The sequence below is a fragment of the Centrocercus urophasianus genome, unplaced genomic scaffold (assembly GCF_019232065.1).
Source record: "Centrocercus urophasianus isolate 14NV4802_14NV808 unplaced genomic scaffold, USGS_Curo_1.0 seq_50, whole genome shotgun sequence".
NCBI classification, from domain to species: domain Eukaryota; kingdom Metazoa; phylum Chordata; class Aves; order Galliformes; family Phasianidae; genus Centrocercus; species Centrocercus urophasianus.
In genome coordinates this window covers 1203220-1218548 of record NW_024885089.1, presented here as the reverse complement: position 1 = coordinate 1218548, position 15329 = coordinate 1203220, and the positions used below count along the sequence as shown (strand labels likewise).

The window sequence follows — 15329 nt, the reverse complement described above, 5'->3', positions numbered from 1 at the left end:
CGGTGCGGGATTGGCTCCCGGTGCCGCTGATTGACATCGGAGGACGAGTGCGCGGCGGGCGGTACCGCCGTGATTGGCTGCCGGGGGCTCACAAACCCGCGGCGCGGGGCGGTGGGGCCAGAGTGGGGCCGGGGTTGGGGAGGGAGCGGGCGGGCGGGCGGCTTTGAGAGGGGCCAGCGGCGGCAGCGACGGGCGTCTGGCGGGAGGGGCCGCCGAACGTCGGGTGGGAGTCCCGGGAAGGGGTGTCTGGGAACAGAGCGGGGGAATCCGGGTGAAGCTGCGGGGAGTGGCGGTGCCGCGGGCGGTGCCGTCGGGGCGGCCGTCGGCGCGGCCATGGGCGGAGTGCGGGGCGAGCTGCGGGCGCTGCTGTCGCTGGCCGCTGGGCTGCTGGCGTGCGGCGGGGCCAGCGAGTACGACTACGTGAGCTACCAGTCCGATCTGGGGCCCTACCCTGGGGGTCGCTTTTACACCAAACCCCACCAATGCGTGGCCATCCCCGCCGACCTGAGGCTGTGTCACAGCGTGGGTTATGATAAGATGGTGTTGCCCAACCTGCTGGACCACGAGACCATGGCCGAGGTGAAGCACCAGGCGAGCAGCTGGGTGCCGCTGCTCAACAAGAACTGCCATATGGGCACCCAGGTCTTCCTCTGCTCCCTCTTTGCTCCCGTCTGCCTGGACCGGCCGGTCTACCCGTGCCGCTGGCTCTGCGAGGCTGTGCGTGATTCCTGTGAGCCCGTCATGCAGTTCTTCGGCTTCTTTTGGCCGGAGATGCTCAAATGTGACCAGTTCCCACAGGATGATGTCTGCATTGCCATGACAGCTCCCAATGCCACCGAAGTCTCCAGGCCTAAAGGTAAGGCATGGTCAGAGCCGGGGGGAGGGGGAACAGATGTCAGCTCAAGAAAGGCTGTATCCCTGTCCCCAAGCAGGATGGATGTGCTGCCTGCTCCTTGCCACTCTCGGAGCAGTAATCGTGGAGCAGGTGGAGCCTGGGGAGTTGCAGTGCTGTAATCTGCGCATCCCTCTTCTCCTGAGAAGTGTTTCTCTTCCATGCTTGGCTGCTGTGGGACCACTCTTCAGCTGCAGTGGGATGTGTGCTTGCACATGGCAGGAATGTCTGGCTGGAGTAGATGGTGGCAGTGGTCCCAACAGAGCACCACGCTTCCCAGGCAGCACTGAGGCTCAATAGCCTGCCTGAGTGGAGGCACACAGTGGAGGAAAAGCAGCCCTGCCTTCCCAGTGGGGGCTGTATGGTGGAGGGAGGCTGCAGGCAGGGTGTCCCATCAAGAAGCAACTGGGGGAAGTGGATGTGTTTCTTATTTTCTCCATCGTGGTCCATGAGTCTGCCTCTGTCGGACCATCTTGCCCACAGTGAGTTGCAAGGAGTCTGGTTAGTTGCTGGAAACTTTTAAAATAATCAAATGAACGTTCTGGTATAAGGTAAGCATTCTGTGTTAAAGCACTTTGTAAAGCTACTGAGAGGCGTTTGCAGAAGGAGAAGGCAGGGGCTGTAGGGTTGCACTCACTGAAGCAATTGCTGGAAGGAGCTCTTTGTTTTCAGGGGAGGCTCTAAGATCTCTGCTCTGGGTGAACCCAGACCCTTGGTCCAGACTGCTGCTGTGTCTTGTGAACAGGTACAAAGGTTGCTTTTATTCCTCAGGGACTTGCAGCCAAGCAGAGCAGAACTGCAGCCTGTAGAGCTGCCCCTGCTCTGGGCTGTGTGCAGGTCAATATCTTCAGAGGCTTTAGTAGCTCCAGACCTGGGGTCACCCTTGTGAGGAAGCAGCATCTGCCAGTCTTCCTTGGTGTGGTTCAACAGCCGTCTTTGCAATGAACTTTCGGGCCTGTTTAGACAGATGGGGCAGCATTGCTTTCTTTTGGTGCTGTGCAGCAGCGCGGTGTTCAGTACCACGCTGTCACTCACATCACTGCAGTGACTTTGTTACAGCAAAGCCCCTCTGCTGCCTGCAGCTGTGTGTAGACTTCTGCTGCTGTGTATTCCTGGAGCCCCATGGATTTCAGGCTCTGGGGTGTTTCCTATTGATTCAAAGAAGGTCAGAGCCCCAGCAGTATCCCTCCCCCCACCCCATTCTCAGGGCATTAATAAGAACGAGTCTTTTCAGTATTTTTTCCCATTAACACCTTAAAATTGGAATTTGTTTCTGCCTCTCAAAGAGCTGACCTGCTGAATTCCTTTCTCCTTAAGCATTAGGCAGTAAAGCCTGCAGGCCCACAGGATGCATCAGGGGAGTTGCAGATTAATATAGCATTACACATTCCTTCTCCCTGCCCCTGGAGTAAGCTAGCTCTAAAGCCAGGCATTAGAAAATGGTCAGCAGGGAGAAAAAGTGGAAACAGTCCTCAGAGTGAAGCTGTCACATACAGAACGTGGACTCTGTCCCAGCTGTTGTGGGCTGGAAGGTGTCAGAGCTCGGACTGTTGGGTGCTCTCAGGGTGCTGGGGGTTGGGCTGGGGTCCCCGAGCTGCCCAGGGTGCACAGCAGCAGCCCCAGCTCACGTTGTGGGAATGCTACAGCATCCCTGGGGCAACGCACGCAGCTCAAACAAAGCCTGACTTTTCACCAGGGAACAGTGAGTTTTATTTTACTTTTTTTTGGTCGGAGCTTGGAAAGCTTGTAGGTTTGGCACTGTGGTGGCTTTCCTGCTGGCTGTCTGCCCTGTGTGGGCTCGACCTCTTGGTGTGCTCTTTGGCTATGAGATAAGCTGATGATGAGGGGTATACCCTTCTGCTCCCAGGGTATGGGATCGGGTGGTCTGCAGCACAGCTGCTCTCCTCCTGGCAGTAGACAGTGTGGGGTCCTCCCGCCAGCATCCCCTTGCCATGAGCTTGTTAAGTGTACAGTATGGAAAGATTCTGACTGCTCATTTAAAAAATAAAGCATTTGGGCTGTCATCATGTCCCAGAAACTGTCTTCTCCCTGTGTCCCTGTAAGCTAAGCTGGTAAAGTGGCTATGGCATTGGTAGGGTGTTGGAAGGGGATGTCACCCAGCTCAGGCACACCAAGAATGGCATTTCTAGGGCTGCTCCTGGACGCAGTGAGGATTACCTTGTTGCTGGCAAACCGGGACAATTGGAAGGCCAATTGCACTACACGTGTGATTAATAAAGACATGGCTTATGACCCCAGGAATGAATGAGGGTTTGGCACAAAGCAGGATGGGTGGCGGGAGGGGAGAAGCACTGCACAGGAATGAGTGTCCAGCTGGGTGTCCCACGGGGCATCTGTGGACGAGGCAGCAGCACTGTGGTCTGCACGAGGTGTGCGGCTTTATACCCTCCTGCTGGTAGCTGCTGTGCTGCAGGTCCAGGCTCCTTCTGCCTGCAGAAACTGGCAGACATTGCACTGCAGCGTGGCTCCAGAGAACAGCTCTTGTGTGTGGGAAAGAGCCCTTGTGCTGGACCGAGAGCATCTCCCTGCTTCAATAAATTCATCCGTCAGTAGCACAAACCTCTGTCTGTGCTGCTGGGTGGTCTCTGCTGGCTGGAGGCAGGAACCTGGAAGCAGTTGATTATCCTCTGGATGTGAGGAGCTCTCCTGATGAGCTGGGTTGTGTGTGTCCTGAACCCTGTCTGGCTCTGGGGTGGTTACCCTTGTTGTGTGAGCCTTCCCTGCCATATCTTTGCATGTGCTGTGTGCCAGCTTGGTGCACCGTGGGACACAGCATCAGCAGGCTGCTCACCATGCCCTATGGCAAGCAGCTTCTCCAGCCAGAAGCTTGGCCCTGAAAACTCCATTCTATGTCAACCCTGTCCTCTGCAAGCAGCTGCCTGCATCTGGGCTGGGGGGAGCAGGGCTGGCAGGAGGCTGGGCTGAGGCTGGGACTGGGACCAGGCAGGTGCTGCCCTGCTGAGCTGGCTGCTGGCAGCCCAGGGCAGGGCTTCAGGCTGCTTTTGGCCCTCCTGGGTCTGTGGTGCTCTTGGGCTCGTTCCTCATCACCTGTTCTCTCCTCTCACCAGGAACCACTGTGTGTCCCCCGTGCGACAATGAGATGAAGTCGGAGGCCATTGTTGAGCACCTGTGTGCCAGCGAGTTTGGTAAGGAAGCATTCCTGCTGCTATGGCTCTGTATTGTGGAGAGGAGAAGACACTTGGTGCCCTGGCTGCAGAGCATCCTGCTTCCCTTGCAGCTGTGCCTGCTGCAGCAGGTTGGGTACATGATGCTGGAAGGGCATCTCCCTGTGCAGGGAGCAGGGCACTACAAGGTGCTACAGCTGCTCAGCAACCACTGTGCTACCCGGGCCAGCTGGTGGCTGCCTTGCTGTGGGCTTGGAGGTGTTTTTGGGGTGCTGGGAGGCTTCCTGGGCTGTGCAGGGCAGTGCAGCTCTGCGTAGGCTGGATCCTGGACCACTGGATTCCCACCACCCTTGTGGTCGATATGGGTCAGCAGTACAGTCTCACTGTCTGCGGGCAGCCTGGGGGCAAGCATGCCTCTAGATGTCAGTGTTGATGCGTGGTGGCAGCAGTGTTTGGGATGTGTCTGGTGGGGAGTGGGGTCTTGGAGCTGCGTGGCCCCATGGCAGCTCAGCAGGGAGGTGTCTCTGGGTGTCTGCTGCCCAGGCTGCCAGCACCCCCGGGTCTCAGCAGAGTTCTGCTCTTCTTGCCAAGTCTGGGTGTTGAACCCAAAAACCCATCCCTTGCCTTCTTAAGGCTGAGAAGCGAAGGGGGAAAAAATGCAGTGCTGTTGGAAAGCTGTGTCCTAAATCCATTATGGCTCATAAGTGAGTCAGACAATCATAGGGAAACAGAGCTTCATTAAAAACAAGAAAAAACCACAAAGAAACAACGAAAGAAAGCTGTTGCAGGGAAAAATATGAGCTTTTTCAGATCAAGCCCAGCATTAACCGGTTTTGACATCCTTGCTGGTGTCTGTAACTTTCCTGAAAAGCTATTAAAGGAGCATTGAGCAAGGTGTGCATTCCGGGGGGATTAGCACTTGAACGTGTGCTGTGCAAACCCCAACCTGCTCTGTGCTGATGCTTTACCCCTTCTGCTGGAAATGAATTCCCCACGCCTGCAGGTTTGGTATGCCAAAAGGCCTAAGTTCAGTGCAGACTCTTTTCTAATGGGGGAAATCATCCACAGGAACACCCATGTAATAGTTCCTCAGGAATGTGCGTGCTCCCGGAGTGCAAGAATTCAGTGTGGCTGGGAGCTGCCTGTCCTGAGCTCCTCATCTGTGGCCCATGAGTTTTCTTGTGAAAATGAGACAACTTCTTCCTGGAGAGGAGTCCAGAGCAGCTGAGCAGGACATAACTGGTGTCTGCTGCGTGTGAGGCATCATTCTTTCCTCACAATGGAAAGCTGGTTGCATTTTGGGTTGCCTTTTGTTCTCCTCTTCCTCTCTTGTCACCAGAATAAATAGCAGTAGAAAAGTTCATTTGCATGGATTCTCAGTGGTGTAGGTTTCAAGCTGCTGCCTTTGGCACTTCTTCCTTCTGCCTCTGCGTTCTTCTTCCTCCTCCATTGAGGAGAGGTCCCTCCAGCCACTCTGGTGTGCTGGGAGCTGGGGTGAAGGATGTGGGCAGGATGCTGTGAGGATGCCTGGCAGTGGGGAGCAGCTGGTGAGCGATGGATCGGCCCCAGGAAGTGCTCTCCCACCACAGGATCCTTAGATCTCTGTTTAGTCTTCAGGGGTTACTGTCGTGGGGGTGATTTCTCATGGAGAGCTGTTTATCTGGCACTAACATAAACTCCCGTCCCCTCCAACTGAGGTTTCTCATGCACATCCAGCAAGGTAAACACCGGCAGCTGACAGGTTACAGAACCTCATCACAGCCAGACATGTACTGTAAATGTTTAAACTACGTGTACTGTGAGGGGCAGCTGGTGGTGGGCTCTGCTCACCGCTTTTCCCCAGTTCACATGGTGCCCTTGTTGTAGGGCTCCTGCACATCCCTGGGCTGTGCTGTTGGTGCTCTGCCTGCTTGTAGCAGCTTGGGGCTGGGCAGCCCTGGCATGCTGCTGCTCTCTGTTTCTCTTGGTGGGTGTATTTATCGTTTCTGCCCTTTCCCTGAGGTCTGAGAGATCCTGCCCAGCGGGCTCTTGCTGAACCAGGACTGCAGTACAATCAATACATGCTGTTTATTTTTCCCCTTGACTGACAGCTCCTTGCCTGCACCCTTCTCCAGTTACAGCCCTAATGTGTCTTCTGGCAGGTTTCCTTCTTCTTTGCGATTCCTGAAGGAAGGAGCAATGAGGCTGCAGGAACAGCAGAGCTTTCCACTCTCTCACATTCCCTTCCCTGCCCCTGGGGGTGCTGGTGTGGGGCTCCTACATGTGGAGGAGAGCTGGGATGGAGCCAAGTGCTGTGGGCTGGGGTGCACCTGGGGTGGGGGTGATGTCAGTGATGTGTTCCTGTGCCTTGTGCCGTTCCAGGGCTCGGTGCAAATGAAGCTGCTCTGGTCTCTCCTGCTCTGTAAAGCTTGCATCTCTAGCTCCCTGAGCATCCTGAATTTGGAAAGCAGATAGAAAGAAAGCTTTCCTTTAGTTTTCAGCCCTGGGTTGCTTTCCTGTACAGTAATAGTATAACACAACAGGGCTCTTGGCAAGCACAGCAGCCTTTTTTGGCATGTGGGCAGACAAATACCATTATTCTCACTGCCAGTGCAGTGGCTGGGAGCACGAGGGTAGCACACAGACTGTGCTGCCTTCTTGAGGCTGTCATTGCTGTCCTGCTGCCATGTGTGTCTGCAGTGGTGACCTGAATATGACGTGTATTTATTGCTACAAGTTCCAGCAGGGCAGAACTTTAAGGAGCAGTGATGCAGGGGACTCTTTCCCCTGCCAGAGCCCGTGGCTTCTGCTGTGCTACCTGCTGCTCACACGTCTGAGAATCAAATGGGAAGGGACAGCAGACAATCACGTATCTGAGCATTATTTATCTGTGGCTCTGAAGTAAACTCCCAAATGATGGAAATATGTTAGTCATTTTTGGCCACATGTGCTTTTCCCCAAAAACGAGACAGAGCCAAATGGCACAGAAGTGGTACTTTAATGTACAACACATTTCCATCATTTTTCCCATGCTTACTGAATTCCTGTTCATGGTCATGGCAAATGAGCATTAATTTTCTTTTATTTGGGTTGCTATTTACTCAGGAAGGCACTGAATCCAAAGAGGAGAATTCTTCTGCTGGTATGGGATGGGGTTGGCCCTGCTCCCCAGGTCCCCACCAGCTCACGCATAGCAATACTCAGTGTTCAGAATGTGTTCTACAGCTGCCTGAGGGCAGGAGAGCCTGAAAGCAAATGTTTGAGGAGCTGAGTTGATCTCTTAAGAGTCTCTCTGTCATTGCTCAGCTAACATTTTGCTAGCAAATCGTGCGTTGTGCTGCTGAACAAATTTCCTTCTCAATTAAAATTGTTTTGTGCTGAGAACTTTCTGTTGGTTTTTTTTTTTTCCCCCTTCTCCTTGGCTTGTTTTTCAGCTCTTAAGATGACCATCAAGGAGGTGAAGAAGGAGAACGGGGACAAAGTGATCATTCCACGGAAGAGGAAGGCGCTGAAGCTGGGGCCCATCCGCAAGAAGAACCTGAAGAAGTTGGTGCTGCTCCTGAAGAATGGGGCTGACTGCCCCTGCCACCAGCTGGACAACCTTGGCCACCATTTCCTCATCATGGGCCGCCAGGTGAAGACCCAGCACCTTCTGACAGCCATCTACAAGTGGGACAAGAAGAACAAAGAGTTCAAGAAGTTCATGAAGAAGGTGAAAGCTCCGGACTGCCCAACGTTCCCATCTGTCTTCAAGTGACCCCCATGGGGGCCAACCCTCCCCCCCCCCTTTCTTCCTCATCCTCAGAGCTCCCCCAGCCCCACCTCCTGCCCCATGCCAGCATTTCCCAGAGTGAGCACTGAGCAGACCCCGAGGTCATGAACCACATACATCTGCAGTAGCCAAAGACCCATTGCTGTGAGTTCATGGAAATAGCAACGATCAGATGCAGAGGGCTGTGAGACCACATGATTTTGGACGTGACCCTCGTGACCACCTGTATTTGTGGCTGCAGGAGCACCTGAGTTAATTCCTACAGGACCAGAGCCAGCCTATTGGAAAAGCATTCCATCCTGACAAATTAATAAACAAGTGAAGCAGCATCCGTCGAACCCCTGATAAAACCTCTTAGTAGCTAATTGCCCTCATGGTAAATACAAACCAACCATTATTCCAGTCTGAGTGCCTTTGGGTTGAGCCTTAGCCCAGGACCTCATGGTGCCCTGATTTGCTGGGTCTCATTCCCAACCATTGCATGGTCCCACATACCTGGCTGCGTCCCTCAGCGAGGCTCTGCTTGCTGGCTCGTGTCATTGCTCATTTTACCACCAATATTTCGTAGTTTCTTCAGGCTGTCAGCAAAATATTGCACTGCAGAAGGGCAAGGAGTGATCCCTGTGGAGCAGCACAGGACTGCATCCTCTCTGTGCTCTTCTTCCTGCAGTTGGGACTGATTGGTGTCCAGGTTTTGATGTATGACAACTTGGCTTTGTTTGTACTGTTGTTTTTCTTTTTCCTGTCATCAAAATACCACATTAGCGTGAGGTTGTGTCATTATATGAAAGACAATGAATACTGCATCCAAATGATTATTGACCAGGCTGAAATTCATTATTCTGTTAATTGGACGTGTTCTTTTCTGCATAGTCCCACGTTACTCCACATTAATTACACCATCCTGCTTCTATTCATCATTCTCATCAATCATGATTGCTCTTAAGAGAATGACTGTCTTAAAACTTGAAATAATCCTGTAGCTTTGCAGTTAACTCTGCTCAGATCTGGTGAATGAATTGTTCTCTGGCTCGGGAGCACTGTGTGTTTCTTTCATGACTGAACCATGGACTTTATTGTAGATAAACTCCCTAAATATGCTGAGCACCCTGATGAATGCTGCTTCAGAACTAGCAGAGAGATGGATTTAGGATGTGAACTCTTTAGAAAATCCCACTAAGTGTCTTAGACCACAGCGTGTATTAGCATTGTTACTGTGATGCAAAGTTAATCATTGTAGATAATGTACTTGATCAGTGAATTAAAAAAAGAAAAAAAAGAGCAAAACCACAAAAAAGATCCACCCTAAGCTTTAGAAGCAGCTCAGGGCTGCTGAGCTGTGTGTGATGTTTCAGACACGGTGCATTGGGCATCTCCATGTACCTGGATGGTCGTTGTACCACCCTCCTGCCAAACTGCTGTGGGATCTGCCAGCAGTTCTGTGCAGATGGAGCAGGCGGAGCCCCTGTGCATCACTGCATCCCTTGTGCTCTCTTTGTATGTGGAGGATTTTAATAATAATAATAATAATAAAAAAATAACAGCACTAAGAGTTTGATGTAACATCGTGTTGTAGACAGGATATATATTTACATTTTGCTCTAATGTAATTTTAGAACCTTGTGTGGCAGCCCCAAATCAGAGCTGCAGCTGCTGCCTGTGCCCCCCTGGGCTCCCATCTCCCCCAACCTGGGGGGGTCCTTGGGATGGAGCAGCACTGGGCTGCAGTCCAGGCCCACAGTGCCGAGGCTGAGGCTGCAGAACCACATCAGCATCTGCTTCCCTGGCGTGGCTGGAAGCCTCAGACATGGTGAAGGTGTTCAGCGCTGCAACCACAGCAGTGTGCTCACGGTAGATGATTTCAGCTGTTGGTTTTGATGTTAACAGCTTGCATTTATTTTCAAATCTCATATCTGTTGTTTATGCTTTGTCTTTTATGTATCAATCGTCTCTTAACTAAAACTGCTAAATTAATCAACAACGACGTGATTCCCCCTCCCTGTTTTTATAGGGACGTCGTTTTCTGTCCCACGTTGGTGCTGTCAGAGGTGGCTGCAGTGCGATGCAGTGGGACGTGATGCGATGCTGGGGATGTCTGGGCTGGATGTGCTGCAGCTTTTTGGACAAGAAGAGCCAAACTTAACGCTCCCCAGCGGTGCATCCCTGCTCTTAGAACCCAGAAATCATCTTGCAGTGCAGCCCATGCACTCTGCAAATAGGTCTGGGGGTGTGAGAGCCAGGTGGGGGTCATGCAGGGCACGGAGCTGCAGTGGGCTTTGAGGACTCCTCATTCCTTATTTGCTCGTGAGGCTCGGGGGGAGCAGCCCAAGCTACACATCAAATAGGTTTTGAAGGACAAATGCTCCAAATGCAATTGTGACAGTGGAGAAGAAGAGCACAGATGTGTGAGTGCTGTGAGCAGGCACAACCCAGAGCTGTGTGAGGAGTCTGTGCTGCTGTGGGAACCTCTCATGTGAGCACAATGCATTACAGCAGAGCGCTGCTTGCTTTTCTCATGGTATATTTTGACAAAGAAATCTGTATTTGATTGTTTTGCTTTGTTTTAAACTTGTGGTTGATATAAACACATTATGGCTTCTGTTCTCTCTCTTCTGTGATTGGAGCAAGAAAACCTCTCAATAAAATGTTGGGTTGTTATTTTTTTTTCCTCCTCCCTTTCAAAGTTATTTTTATTGTTGCCTTTTCCGTATCAGTTGCATTACTCACTCTGACATTCAAGGGTTCAGCACACTGTCTCTATACAGACACAGCTTATCTGCACTGCTGCCTGGCAAGGAGAGATGCAAGAGCTTAAACCACACATCCACAGTGCTGAGACAGAGAAGTGCTGTCAAAGTGCTGCTTCTAGACACTGCTTTATCTGTACATTAATACCCCTGTTGCAAACCAGCTAGCTCTCACCAGTGCAAGCAAAGGCAATGAGCTCCTTACAGCAAACAGCATTGTCTGCAGGAATTATTTCCTAGAAAATGTTGTTGCTGTCACTGGTAGCAAGGAAAGCAGGCACACACCTGAAACCCCATTAGTCAGCCCTGGCTCCAGCTCTCAGGTTATTCCAATCAGAGCAGTCACCCATCCTTTGAGAAACAGCCAGCAGGGCTGAGCATAGCCTGCAGTTGGTCTCAGGTGGAGGGGAGGTTTGATAGTGGAGAAATCAGGGAGCTCCTGCCCTCCAGTGCCCCTGGCTAGGGACATCAGCAACAGCACGAGGTGCCATGAGAGCAGGTAAGAGCAGCTCCAACATATGAGTTATGCTATAATTGGTTCAAATACTGATTGCTACGAGTTCTATTTATGCAGAGTGCTCATTCTAAACCAGGATTTTTATGAGTTCTGCTGTGTAATAATCCAGGGTGAGATTTTCACGTGCATGTATGTAACTGTAGGTTACATAAAGTAGGGAGTGTGCTTAGATCCAGCAGAGTGCTGAGGGTGCAAAGAAATACCCAAAGTTAGGGGAGTTTTGCTGACCTGAATGCACTTTTGTTTCAGGCTCGTGTCCAGCTCTGAGTCTGGCTTCACAATGCAGGGAGGCTGAGAAAGCTTGGGGGTGGTTGAGGATTGCCCAGCAGTGACTGCATTGAGTCTGTGTGCTGTGCCCCATGGAAAACTGCTTCTAGCTTGTGTGAGGGTGAAACAGCTGATCTGGCAGCATGAGGATGCTCAAGCCTTGCCAGCAGCCTGCCCTGGCCTTGTCTGAATCTTGCATAAAACAAAATATCATCCTCTTGTGACTCAGTTTATCCTCCCAGTAATGTTTATCTTATTTGCTCCAGCATTCTTTCTGTTGAGTATCGTCTGTTAATTGAGTTTCTGGTCTCCAGTTCATAGTTAAGCTCTAAATAAATACAGTTTGCTTTCCTGCTATACAAAAGTCATCTTCCATCCTACAATTAATTTCTTGTCCTTGGCAATCTGTGTTCTTCTTTGACCCCTGCTGGGGAACACAGGGCTGGAAATTGTGAGCAATTAGGGACGGTTTCTCCTGGAGAAGAGCAGATACCAGCCTGGTGTGTCTGACAAGGAGCTCTATTAACGTTCTGCAGGATGGGGAGGTGATGCACCACAGCTGCTCAGGCAGTCTGGTGACATGTCTGCAAGGGAAATGCTGCCTGTGTTTATCTGCAGTGCTGTCTGGGCACGGTGTAACACCAAAGCCCTCCTTTGCTCTGGTGGTTTTCAGCTTTGCTGGGACACGTGCTGCAACTTCAGCACAGAATTGCCCCTCTTTGTGCTGCTGAGGGGCTGAAGTCCTACACGGAGTGGCAAGGAGACGTGTGGATGTCTCCACAGTGGGGAATGGTGCCTCAACTCTATTTATGCCTCAACTCTATTAAAGCAAAGGATGCCTTGCTGCACGTAGCCACACAAACCATAGACTGGGAGAGATGCACAGAGGAAAACAAGGGATTTGTAACGTGCCACGATGAAGAACAGAACAGGAAGTGGGAAAGAAATACTTCCTTTCCTTTCAGACGCTTTTGTGGAAAAAACAGATCCATCAAGGATACAGGGATGCAAAACTCCCTGCTCTGAGTGTGCCTTGAGCCGCAGGGCATGCAGACGTGGGAAGCTCTGCTTCAACCTCAGTGCAGAGAAAGTCCTCTATCAGATTGAGGGAGGGAAAAATCTCTCAGAATTCACAGCAAGTGCTGTAAAAGCCTCTGTTTTGTGAGGGCTCAGACTCGTTTTATTGTCATTTCTTCTCTAGTAATCCCATCCGAGCCTCTGAGCATCCTACCTGTTGGCTGAGTTGCACCCCTCTGTTAGTCTGGAGGTGACAAAGTCACGTTTCAATGCCCTTTTTGGGAGCCTGGCTGGCTCCTGTGCTCTATGCATGGGGCTGTGGCTCTGCACTATGTGGCTTCCCTGGGCAGAGCTGTGCCAGGAGCCGTGGGTTGGCCCATCAGGTTGGCTGGCTGAGCTGCAGAAGCCTCCCAGTCTCTGGAAAATGAGAACTCTGTTCCAAGACCCTCTCAGTGAAGGCTGGAATCTCCTATGGGCTGGCTGCTGGCCACAAGCTGTCCTGGTAGCAATGTAAGGGCAATGGTGTGCCCAGCTCTGCAGTGCAAGATGATGACGCCTGCAGGGCCATCAGCTCTGCTACACACAGCTTCCAGGATCCAGGGAGCTGTGAGAGGCCAGCAAATGGTCTCTGCAGAAATGTGCACAGCCTGGAAATGCTGTGAGTAACGTTTTTTTTTTTTCTGTTGGAGATGTGTGCCAAGTCCTCACTCCAGCAAGGAGATGTGGGAAAGCAGGGCTGTGGCTGGATGAACCACACCTGGGTCACAGTGCTGCTGCTGCTCAGTGAGACCCCCACCAAACTCCTGAGTTATTAACGTGGATGAGAGATTGATTTGCTAGAAGGTATTTTTCTTTGCTGGGAGAGCAAGCACATGCATGGCTCTGACATGCAGTGCTCAGAACTTCATTAAAGTGCACCAATGATGAACTGCAGTTCCTTTAGCCAATGCAATTTGCAACAGAGCAGCAAAGTAATTGCACCCAGCCTGGGCAATCTCCTCTGCTATTGCACAGTCAGGGTAAATCACTAATCTGGAGAGATTGCAGCTCAGAAAGCAAATGAGATCCTGGGCTCCATCAGCAGAGGGGTGGCAGCAGGGACAGGGAGGCGATCGTCCCCCTCTGCTCTGCTCCTGTGAGGCCCCAGGATAGTGCTGTGTCCAGGGCTGGAGCCCCCAGGACAAGAAAGACGGGGAGCTGCTGGAGAGGGTGCAGAGGAGCCACAGAGATGAGCAGGGGCTGCAGCACCTCCACCACGAAGACAGGCTGAGGGAGCTGGGCTCGTTCAGCATGGAGAAAAGAAGCTGCGGGGTGACCTCAGTGCAGCCTGCAGTGCCTGAAGGGAGCCTGCGGGCAGGAGGGGAGTCAGCTCTGTGCAAGGGGAGATGGCAGCAGGACGAGGGGAAACGGTTTGAATGGAGGGAGGGCAGCTGGAGGTTGGATGTCAGGGGAAGTTGTGTGCTGTGAGAGCGGGGAGGGGCTGAACAGCTGCCAGAGAGGCTGCGATGCCCCGTCCATCCCTGGAGGGGTTGGAGGCCAGGTTGGATGGGGCCCTGGGCAGCCTGGGCTGCTGTTGAATGTGGAGGTTGGTGGCCCTGCATTGGTGGGGGGTTGGAGATTTGTGATCCTTGAGGTCTCTTCCAACCCTGGCCGTTCTGTGACTCTGTGAGAGGACAGAGCATGTTGGTGGCAGTTCCAGGTGTGGCCATATGTGAGGTGCTGGTGGCTGCGCTGCCCTCCTCACCTGCAGCACCACTGCTGGGCACCCATGGGTGAGATCTCAGCACCCCCAGTGCCCAGCCTGGGTGTGAGGGAGCAACCAGGGGTGGCTGCTGAGGTGATGCATTGAATGTTCCATGCTAAATGGTCTAAAAAAAAAATACTGAGCTAAATGTTTATGAAAATCTCCCCCTGGATTAATGGTTGCCAGACAGCTGAGGGGTAATTACATGTGATACGACTTTAATTATTAAGCACCGAGCTGCCCAGCTGAATTACTGTAGCCCCTAACTGCCTACTTCAATGTTTACAATTTCTTCACCATTCCCTGTTCTTCCCTCTCACTCACCCTAAATGTTTATTTAATAATCCTGAAAGACCTTTTAAGCTTTCTGGGTTTAATGTTTGCTAAACACCCTGTCACTTTCACTTCTATTGACAATTCCCTGGTTCTGCTCAGCCCCAGAGCTTTGCAGTGGGATGGGGCTGATGGGGAAGGTGGGAGCAGGCAGCACGTCCCTGTGCTCAGTGCTTCCCTGCCCTGGGTGGGCACTGAATGGGGCACAGACATGGAGCTGGCACACGGTGCTGCCAGTTGTGTCATTTTTATACTGCATTGCCTCCACCTCCAAGCTCTCTGCTGCGCTCACGCAGTATTAATTTCAGCAAATTCATTTTTCTTCACAAAAGCTTTTGGTTATTTGAGATTAGGGGCTGTTAGGGCTCATTGTTTCCCAAGCTGTGCCTTGTTTTGCTGTGCTGCTCCGAGTCTGGTCTGCAGGAACTTAATCTCCCCTCTCCTGCAGTGGTTCTGTTCTTAGAAAATCTGTTCGCTGCTCTTGTGCAAATTGTTGATGGGAGATAGCAGTGGGCCTTCCTGCTTCTATTTAACGTGTCAGCAGAGAGAGACATCTGCTTGCAATTAAGGTACAGCCATGCTGAAGGATCGGGGTGGTAGATGTTAAACGATAATGGGAAGTCTTTATCGATTCATAATTCCTCGCGTCGTACAAAGGAATACATTTCATTTAAAATTCCTGGCCCAGGGAAAACCAGCAAAGCAGCAAGCAGTGCGGGCAGACTTGGGAACAGAGCAGAGGAATGGGAAGGATGGAAAATCCTGGCCTCATTTCTAAAATGCCGTGCGTTTCTGGGTGTTGCTGAAAGATCCAAGCTTGGCTAAGGCAGGGAGGAAGCGCATGGCAGGGTGTGCAGCCGGGGCCATTTCAGAGTTGGATCCCATTTCTGCCCTGTGTGTCCCCCTGGCTGCTTG

The 15329-nt window shown here is 51.9% G+C and overlaps 1 protein-coding gene across 1 annotated transcript; it reads left to right on the top strand.

Moving 5' to 3' along the window:
* Positions 1 to 333: 333 nt before the first annotated feature.
* Positions 334 to 10460, top strand: SFRP1 (secreted frizzled related protein 1). Its single transcript, XM_042835246.1, has 3 exons — positions 334 to 856; positions 3982 to 4059; positions 7452 to 10460. The coding sequence occupies exons 1-3, from the start codon at positions 334 to 336 to the stop codon at positions 7772 to 7774; spliced, it is 924 nt and encodes a 307-aa protein (XP_042691180.1). The 3' UTR covers positions 7775 to 10460.
* Positions 10461 to 15329: the final 4869 nt, after the last annotated feature.